Raw genomic sequence first — 10,811 nt, 5'->3', positions numbered from 1 at the left:
TATATATATATATAAGTATCTAAATATTTAAAAAGTTATTCAAGTCTAGCTCAAATTTAAATAACTTTCAGTGGACCTATTCTACTCTAAACAGCTAACAAACATATTAAAAGTACAACATACTGTGCTTACACTGCAACTATTACTCATTATATATATATTATATATATATCTAAAATGTCAACTTAATTTTTCTTCAGAAAAAAATCTTCCCACAAATTTCTTTACATTATTTACTTGTGTAGTAAGCAATTTCCATGATTATAAAACCGACAATTTTTGTTGGCTATTACACATAACTTTAAAACACCAAACAAATTAATCAGCACCTTCAAAAACTTTGATAATCAGAACTTTCTTCATACATTCGTTATTTCTAAAATATATTTAAACATGTATTACTTTTGTCAGTTAAAATACATGTAACCCATTGAAAGAAACGTAACATCTGATATTAAATATTCATTACACTACTAGATTTTTTACTATTACATTTTTAAAAGTACATTAAAAGGTATATTTAAAACCATTTCAATATATAATATAAACATACACGGAGTCTAAAACTGTGCTCTCTAGAGTAACAACTAGTCACATAACATTAACTTAATTTAAATTTAAAAAATCAGTTCCTAGATCACATTTGCCGTATCTCAAGGGCTCAAAAGCTTGTAGTGGCTAGTGAATTAGAAAGTGCAGATACAGGTAAATTCCACAGATAGTGCTAATTTAGAGATGTCTCTGATGGCAAATTTATAGTTGTCCATTTTTTAAAATGTATTTTATATTCTTCTTCACATGTAGCTTTAGCAACTTAGAAATGTCACTAAAAACCGTTATGGTTTATTAGAAGACATCTATTTAATGTCTAAACACACATTTGCTTCTAATCCCAAATGTCTCTATTATGTTTTACTTTTTCAATTAACTTTTTCATGGTTTTACATTTCATAATTCATCTTTGATAAAAACTAGGTCATATAAATTAATACATGCAAAAATAAAAATACATCTGTATTGGGAAACAATTGAGTTTTTTTTGTTTGTTTTTTGGTACAAAAAGCCTTAAAATGCACCCAAAAATCCTGTATTTTACACTGCGAAGCTATATTTACTATCATTTCTTTTTCAGTAGATATTTGCGTTAAAGACTATTTTCTCACTGCATAGCTAGTTCAACCAAAAAGTGTGTATTTGTCCACATTCCTATTCATCCATTCAACAAGACTGAATATCTTTTATCTACCAGGCATTGTAGATTCCCAGTGTCCACTTACAACAAAGGGAAAGACAAAAGGGGGCCAGGAAGAAGAAGAGAGACACATACAAATGCACAGGCAAATAACCTTAAAACATGAAAAAGTTATACTCAACATGAGGAGCAACTGGTGCCATGAGAAAATAACAAAGCAAAGTCAGAAAGTGAACAGAGGCGTGAGGCATATGACAGTGTTCACAAGGTACTCAGAAAAACTACTCTGAGAATTTGACATTTGAGAAAAGACCAGAAACCCTAGGGAGGAAACCATGTTTCAACAAGGGTAAAAAGAGTTTAAAAGCCCTGAGTTGGGAACATGCCTGTCATTCTGAAACAAACAAACAAATAAATAACAGGACCCTCCCTGGTGGCGCAAGGGTTAAGTGCGCCACTTAAGGGTTATGAAGTGATCTGTAGCCACTGCAACACAGGTTCCATCCCCAGCCAGGGAGCTGACCCACATGGCATGGCAGACCTCTCCCTCTGCTCTCCTCAGCAGTGTATTTCAGTCACTCTGCCTGTTCTGTCTCTGGTGAATCCTCTCATATCCACCCATCTTGCACCTCTGGCCTGTACCCCAGTTCTTGTATTCATAAATAAATCTTAGAAACAAATAAATAATGGTTAGAATGGAGTAAGTGAGGAGGTGGGATGAGGTAAGAGAAGCAGGAGGGATACTTCCTGGAAGCTGTATAGATCATGGAAGGAATGTATTTATTAAAAGATGGGAAGTTAAAGGCATTAAGAGGACCATGCCATCTCATCTTCCATATCATAAAGCCCCAGTCAAGAAGTAAACAAAGTTTCATTGTCCTAGTAAAAAGCAAAAATAAGCAGCTTAATTATCCTTAAATAGTTACACTCCCCCCCATCAAATAGACCATGTCATAAGTCACAAAGGACCCAGTCACCTAAAAAAGATTATAGTCACTACTGCCTTAATAAAGAAAAGCAGTAGCAAAGTGAAAAAAAAAATAGTTCTGCCAAAATATATGACAAATAATTAACCATAAATGAATATACTGAATAGTCTAAGAATTCTGACCAGTTTCCTTCAAACTTGTATCTCGAAGATTTTATTAGGTAGTTTTAAATTTAAATCTTTACCAAGGCCAACTAGTAAAGCATGATATCAAGCTATCCACAGCCAGCCACTGTAACACAAGTTTGATCCCTGGACAGGGAGCTGACCCACATGGTGCAGACCTCTCCTGTCTTGCCCATTGCTCCCTTCAGCAATATATTCAGTGTATCTGTTCTGCTCCCCATTCGCTGGTGAATCCTTACTCCCCTTCCAGCCCCTGTACCTCCTGGAGCCTGCATCCCAGTTCTTGTATGTATAAAATACATGTAATCTTTAAAATAAATATCTTGTGCTTTCCCTGAAGTGCAACAGGTTAAAGCATTGCATTATGAAGCTCTCTGAAACCACTGCCAGCACGAGTTCGATCCCCGGCCAGGAAGCTGACCCACATGGAGTGACAGACCTCCCTCACCCGCCTGCTGCTACCCTCAGCAGTGTATTTCAGTAAAATCTGGCTGTTTTGCTCCCCACTCTTTCTCTGGTGAATTCTCTCACCCACCACACCTCTGGCCTGCACCCCAGTTCTGAAAGCATAAATAAATAAATCTTTAAAAAATAATAATTAATAAATAAAATCTTTACCCAAGTAATTTAAGGTCCTTATTGATTACCTTTTTGCAAAAAGACGTCAAGCTGATCAGCACAAAAGGCTTTCAGTTCCTTCTCAGGTTTGTCCTTCTTGACCAAAGCTACAACATAGTTTGCTAAGGCTGAAGGGTCAGCATCACATCTAGTTAAATAAAAGAAAATAAAAACTTTTAAATACTTTTCTTCAAACAATGATGTCATTAATGAAACATCCCCAATTTGTAAAGCTGAAAATCAAAAACTATTTTAACACTATGAAGATATCAGCAGCTACAGTAGCAAGAGTTCATTCCCCAGCCAGAGAGGTGACCCACATGGCCCAGCAGACCTCTCCTGCCCTGCCTGCTGTTCCTCTCAGCAGTGTATTTCAGTAGATCCACCTGTTTCGCTCCCACTGCCTCTGGTGAATCTTCTCACAACACCCCACACACACACTTGGCCTATACCCCAGCTCTTGATTGCATAAAATAAATCGAAAATAAATAAAGATAAAAATGCAATTGCACAAACCTATTACAACAGCATTATATGTAATGCAAACAATATTTTCTTGTTTATTTTTACCGAAACAGAACATGTTCTATTGTTGATGTTGTAACTGTACCAAGAATTTTGAACCAAATCCACATCTTCTCTCTCAATAGCTAGTACATAAGGGAAATAAGGAAATTAGCCCTTAATTTGCTGTTACTCCCAGCATGCTGAAGCACTGTCAATATACTGAGGAAATCTGTCCCATATGACGAGAGAGGAAAATTCAAGGGATGTGATAGAACGTTCCTTGTAACTCCAGGATCAAAATAAAGTATTGAATTCCACGTCTAATGTCAGTGAGTACCTTAAGAATATTTTTTAAAATAAGTTTATTAAAGATTGTTTTATAAATTATATTTAATTAAAAGCAATTAAGTGAGAACATGAAAAAGATATATTAGCCAACTCTTCAGTAGCTGTAAAATAAAGTAGGGCCCTCCTTGGTGGTGCAATGGGTTGAAGCACAGCACTGTGAAGCTAGCCACAATCACTGAAGCATGATTTCCATCCCCGTCAGGGGTGGTGACACAGATGGCATGGCAGACCTCTCCTGTCTCACCTGCTGATCCCCTCAGCAGTATATTTCAATACATCTACCTGTTCTGCTCCCCACTCTTGTTTCTGGTAAATCCACTCATCAGATCATTTTGGTAAAGCTCTAGAGATCAGAAAAAGAAAGGATAGGGAAGTGACAGAAGAGCAGTAGAAATAATCATCTACTGCATTATTTTTTTCCTTAGTCAATAATAATCCAACTTTGGCATTCAAAAATCACTGTGCCTGGGCTACACATGGTCCCTGAGTTGCAACTTCTGTCATATAACAATCTGTTAGACTTATAATTTTATCTAATTACATGAAACTGAAGCTTTGCAGGGGAGATGTGCATGTATATACATGTATATATAAATACATACACAAACACACACAAATCTGTTTTCCCCATGCACATATTTTAAGTAGCACATATCCTTTGAGACTTGGTAAGGTTGTTGTGAAGTTAAAACGAAAAAAATCAGAATGACAGTAAATAAAATTATTATGCAATCAAGGTGATCCTACCCCTATAAAACATTATTCAAATCTAACTCATCCATGGGCCTCCAGGAAGCCACAATTTCCAACTCAAATATATCAATACCATTTCTAACAACTTTATAATATAAGCAAACAAAAGACTATCAGTACCTTTATTTTCTTCTAGTCTATATTTTTAAAACTCACAACTCAATAAAACAGAAAAATGTTTTTCATTGTCAGAATTAACATTGTTGTGGGGAAGGCTGTTTTATTAAAAAAAGGAAGAAAACACATCTAAGCACAATTATCTATACACCAAATTCTAAGACAGTAAATTAAACACAAAATTCAAAGTTAATTAAAAGAATTATAAAAATGTACAAAATGATATAAAAATAAACTTTTGTAAAAAAAAAAAAGAATTATAAGCAAGTGTAAAGGTGCGTTAGAAATGGGTGTCAAAGATGATGAGACCAGATTAATAAAAACATGTAATTGAAACAGCTTTCCTGCCCACTTGTAGGAAGGTGGTGCCTCTCTTTCTCATTTTCCTAATAAACCTGTCCTTTTAAAATGTTAAAAAATAAAACAGGCCCTCCCTGGTGGTGCAGCGGGTTAAAGCACTGCACGAAGAAGCTTAAGCCATTTCTGCATGAATTCGATCCCCACCTGCCCTGGAGGAGATCCACATGGCGTGGCAGACCTCTCCTGACCCGCCTGCTGCTCTCTTCAGCAGTGTACTTTGTCGATCTGCCTGTTCTGCTCCCCACTCTGTCTCTGGTGAAGTCTTTCGCCACCCCTGAGTCTCTGACCTGTACCCCAGTTCTGTATGCACAAATAAATAAATCTTTAAAATAAAATAAATAAAACAAAGAATGCAATTTAAAAGAAAAGGGACATTTTTGTCAATAAAAAATATAAACTAAAATTTTGGAGAATTATGAACAGATTACCATATCAAGTCCAATTGCTAAATCCTAAAATATAGTAAGCATTTCCTTCTTCAAAAAATGTTACACATACCATATTTACCCTGGTTATTCTATAAAAACCATAAAACAAAAATGTGTTAGTAGACTTACTTCACTCTTGAAAACAGTTAAGAAGATTTAATCAGTATAGTGCTAACCAAGAGGCCATTCCTGGTGGTGCAACAGGTTAAAGTACTGCATGATGAAGCTATCACAGCCACTGCAGCACAAGTTCGATGCCTGGCCAGGGAGGAGACCCACATGACACAGTAGACCTCTCCTGTCCTGCCTGCTGTTCCCCTAAGCAGTGTATTTCAATAGATCTGCCTGTTCTGCTCCCCACTCTGTCTCTAGTGAAATCTTTCACCTCTTAAACCTCTGGTCTGTACCTCAGTTCTTGTATGCATAAAATAAACAAATCTTTAAAAAAGAAATGTAGTGCTGACCAACATTCAAATGGGGGAGGGAGGGAAGGAATCGTATTTCTACCTTTTTCAGAATTCAAATCCTGAACAAGGAAGGTATTCCAAACACAGAAATAAAAGAATTTTAAAAAATAAGGAAGGGGCCTCCCTGATGGCACAGGGGTTAAAATCAGAGCTATTAGGCCCTCCCTGGTGGCACAGCAGGTTAAAGCACAGCACTAAGAAGCTACAGCCACTTCCGTATGAGTTCAATCCCCATCCTGGAGGTGATCGACATGGCACAGCAGACCTCTCCTGACAGGCCCGCTGCTCCCTTCAGCAGTGTACTTCATTAGTCAGCCTGTTCTGCTCCCCATTCTGGCTCTGGTGAATCCTCTCACCACCCCTGCACCTCTGGCTTGTACCCCAGTTCTGTATGCATAAATAAATCTTTTTTTAAAAAATAATCAGAGCTATCAAGCTATCACCAGTCACTGAAGTATGAGTTCAATCCCTGATCCCCGGCCGGGGAGCTGACCCACACTGAGCAGATCTCAAGCAGCAATTTCAGTAAATCCCCCTGTTCTGCTCCCTACCCTGTCTCTAGTGAATACCCTCACCCTCTGCACCTACACTCTTACACTCCAGTTCTTGTATGCATAAGTAAATAAAAATAAATCTTAAAAAAATAAAAAATAGTGTCAGAAAGAGGCAACGCTATTTTCTCTAGCATTATCAAAGCCTTCAAAGAGTCTCATGACTCGCAGGTAACATGCTGGGTAAGGATATGAGGTTTCTAGTGAGAACAGGGGAAAACAGTAAGAAAACTAGATAAACGGGTAGAGTAAACAAACCGACCTATCTTACACATATATTTAGTATTGAGATTTTGAAAAACAAATGCAGAATTAAACTACTTCAGATGAAATACATTTTTATGGAATAGTGTTTAAACACAAACTGATTATGAGAAGGTATAAGAGTAGGGGAAAAAACTAGATAGCGAAAATGGTCACAAATTCTAAATATTTGTTTAATGTAAGTGAAATGATTGTCTACTGATAGAATACAAAACCACATATACCACATACGAAGGCACATTTATTGCCAAAGGAGGAAACATTTAAATTTACCAGTTCCTAACAGGCATTCATAAATAAAGGAAAATGCCGGTCTGCAATGAGAAGTCACTCTGATTGAATGGGGAAAGAAACTTAAGTACACCGGGAAATTAAATGCTATAATTTTCTGTACCCTTATGATTGTTCTTATTATTTATTCTTTCAATATACTGCTCTTTACTATATAAATTTTTAAAACTGACAACTATAATACTGTAGTAGTTATGGTATCAGTGCTAACAAGTTAGCCCAACAAAACTTTCAGAAGGATGTCAGAAAAACTAGGGCAACTCGCTCTACCCTCACCCCAAACCACTTCTTATTTCTTTTACTCAAGAAATATCCAAGAACAGTATTTAAAATCTTGAAGCTATTTTTTGGTACCCAAAACTTAACTGGTATTCATTTCATTAGAGGGAGAAGCTTATTTTAGATGGAAAAATATTTAAAATTTTTAGACAAAAAAGGGGCTTCTGTTGTTAACATAAAGTTAAGGAAATACTCGTCTAAAAATTACTGCTTTTGAAAGGTTTTACCAGCATATCAATGAATTATCTATCTTATATATACCTAATTTATAAATAGATGGTCAGATTAAGTGACCCATTCAAGATCAGAGAGCATACCTGTGAACCTAAAACTCAGCTGCAATCCCTCAAGTGTAAAATCTGTTTCACAACACACATGCTCTCCCAATACACTGCTGTACAAATTAATGTATGCTAAGCCTCAAACAGCAGTTACTTTTCATAAAGAACCAAGAAAAGAATTTTCCTAAAGTTTAATGTAAGTTACAACTATGTGGACTCCTTAAAAATCTTATAAGGACATAAATCACATATTTTAATTATTTATCTTTTATTTTAAATTATTTTATTAATAAAAATCATTAGAATAAACTTTTATCCAGGGAACTATTGCCTTAAAAGTGTCTTATTTAGGACCCTCCCTGGTGGCGCAGTGGGTTAAAGCACAGCACAATGCAACTTAAGCCACTTCCTCAAGAGTTCGATCCCCACCTGCCCCGGAGGAGATCCACATGGCGTGGCAGACCTCTCCTGGCCCGCCCGCTGCTCCCCTCAGCAGTGTACTTCCTAGATCTGCTTGTTCTGTACCCCACTCTGTCTCTGGTAAATCCTCTCACCCACTGCATCCCTGGCCTGTACCCCAGTTCTGTATGAATAAATAAATCTTAAAAAAAAAAAAAAAAGTGTCTTATTTATAAAAACCTCCAATCTGTCTTTTTCCTCCTTATGAAATGAAATTTCCACTGCAGGTATATGACATAACTGCTGAACTGGTGTATCACGGAAACAGATTTCAGACATATACCCAATCTTCTAAGACCAAAGAGTAAAGGTCCTTCCTTACCTCAGGCCCGAAGCCAAGAAACACTACTAAAAAGCTCTTACATTCTGTTTGTTTTAGACTACTTACATTCTGTTTGTCAAGACTACTTAAACCCCTTCCACCTTCAGAAAAACTTTGTTTCTGTATATGAGCTTGACGTTAAGTTCAACTTTAAACCTGTCTCAGAAAAATCCTAATAAAGAAAATGCTACTGCTACCTGATAGTTACTGAATATATATCATAAAAATAAAAATGGTATTAACATAAAATAGACTCAAGTAACCACTCATTGCTGAATGTATGAAACATTAGACTAACAGTTACACCAATATAAAAAATGCTTCTGATATGTAAACTGAGGAAATCAAGAAATTTTACTTTGAATATAACTGCAGCTATACAAACACTCATGTACAGAATAAAAATTGGAAATATACACAAATAATTTTATTTTCTTCCCTTACTACGTTTTCTGTAGTACAATGCTTTCATTTTTAATTCATAAAAATAAATTAAAAAACAAAGAATAACTTTGATAAAACAGTTGATTTTATCAAAATAACTACTAAGTTCTAAGAAGCAGTTAACATATTAAAGATATACAAATACTGCTACTTCTATTTTTTTCTCCAAAATTAAATTTCTTATCTTCCCCTTAATGAATTAAAGGCTTCTAAGAATAAATATGATGTGGAAAAAAAACCTCTAGATTTCAATTAGGGGAGAAATATATTCACACATCCCTCAGTTGCAAACACCACTGTGATTAATATTTGGACTAATGTTCTAGAACAGCAAACACTAGACATACCAAGAAAATTACATTATATTTTTAAAAAATCTTATTTTTCTAATTATCAACCTATCTAAACAAACACATGTGCCAAGCATCTTCTTTCTGGGTAATAGAATTACTTTGAGCAAGACAAACCTTGTCCTTCAGTCACAAGCCAAGATATGGATATAAAAACAAATAATTACAATACAAAAATAACAAATGGCATAAAAAATTAATAATTAAGTTACAATACTGTAAAAGATGAGAGAGACACTGTTAGGAAACATAAGGCTATAAAAGAAAAACTTCTGGCTTCTAGCCTGTAGCAACTGGGCCAGGAAGAATGAAGTCAGACATATTTAGGAGGTAGACCAAAGGACACAAGAACAAATATGTTCTCAACTTAGTATACTTAAAACTTGCTAATAACGTCTTCTGGTTAAAATATGTCCTTTTCTGGGCTTCCCTGGTGGCACAAGGATTTAAGTCTCAGCACTATTAAGCAATCCACAGCCACTGCAGCTAGAGTTCAACCCCCAGCCAGGGGTTAACTCACATGGCAAAGCAGACCTCTCCTATCTTGCCAGTTGCTCCCCTCAGCAGTGTACTTCAGTCAATCTGCTGGTTCAGGTCCCCACCCTGTCTCTGGTGAATCCTCTCACTCTTTGCACCTCTGGCCTGTACTCCAGCTCTTGTATGCATAAATAAATCCTTAAAAAAAACTTTGATATGGACTGAACTAGCAGAAACTGTGTATCAATTCTATAGTTTTGGCTAGCAATTCCTATTATTATTTCTAGGGCCTACTACTACAACTAATTCTGTATTACTAATTTTTGTTGTGTTAAGTGGCAGCGGTGCTTAACATTAACAAGTAAAGTAATTTTGCAGATCGTTTAATATATTTTCATATCTCAAAAACCATAAAATTTCATTTATATTTAATGAATCTGAGGTATACCAAACACTTCTCATAACCTACATCATTAATATTCATACTATAATGTGAAACAGATAAAAAGCTAATATAATTAGATCTGTTTAACAGAGAAAAAATAAAGAATTTCTCTAAAGTCACACAGTGAATTAGATACACAGAATTTGACAACAAAACACCCAGATAATATGGAGATGACACTATCCAAAAAATATTACAAGCCCCATAACTCATTTTAAACCATATACCAAGAAAAGTTTTTACAGTAAGCCAAATACACAACAAAGAATTTTATGTTTACATATTGCTAACACAATATATGTAATATAAATAAAACATTCCCTATTAAAAACTACCTTCTTTGGGAGAAATGCATGTTAAGTTATTGAAAAATGCTTCTTGAACTTTTTTTGAACTTACACAAATTTCTTCAATGATTCATTTACCCTCTAGATTTACACAGAATCTTATTTTCAAGGGGTTTACAAGTGTAAAATGAACATTTCTAAAAAGAAAAAAAAGAATAAATAAAAATAAAAATGCATTACTGGCCCTCCCTGGTGGTGCAGTGGGTTAAAGCACAGCACTAAGAAGCTAAAGCCACTTGAGCATGAGTTCAATCCCTGACCCGGAGGTGATCCACATGGCGTGCCAGACCTCTCCTGACCGACCCACTGCTCCCCACAGCAGTGTACTTCATCAGTCTGCCTGTTCTGCTCCCCACTCTGTCTCTGGTGAATCCTCTCACTGCCCCTGCACCTCTGG

The 10,811-nt window shown here is 35.8% G+C and overlaps 1 protein-coding gene across 2 annotated transcripts in view; it reads right to left on the bottom strand.

The window, feature by feature from the left end:
* RBM27 (RNA binding motif protein 27) overlaps positions 1-10,811 on the bottom strand; it is a 58,234-nt gene that overhangs the window by 42,600 nt on the left and 4,823 nt on the right. For both annotated transcript variants that reach the window (XM_004686849.2, XM_012728024.1), the window contains exon 2: positions 2,954-3,072. In XM_004686849.2, the coding sequence (XP_004686906.1) occupies positions 2,954-3,072 (119 nt within the window). The remainder of the gene's footprint in view (positions 1-2,953; positions 3,073-10,811) is intronic.

The sequence above is a fragment of the Condylura cristata genome, unplaced genomic scaffold, assembly GCF_000260355.1.
Source record: "Condylura cristata isolate star-nosed mole 26May11 unplaced genomic scaffold, ConCri1.0 scaffold00021, whole genome shotgun sequence".
Taxonomy (NCBI): Eukaryota; Metazoa; Chordata; class Mammalia; order Eulipotyphla; family Talpidae; genus Condylura; species Condylura cristata.
Note: the sequence above shows the minus strand (reverse complement) of the source record. Positions and strands in the feature narration are given on the sequence as shown.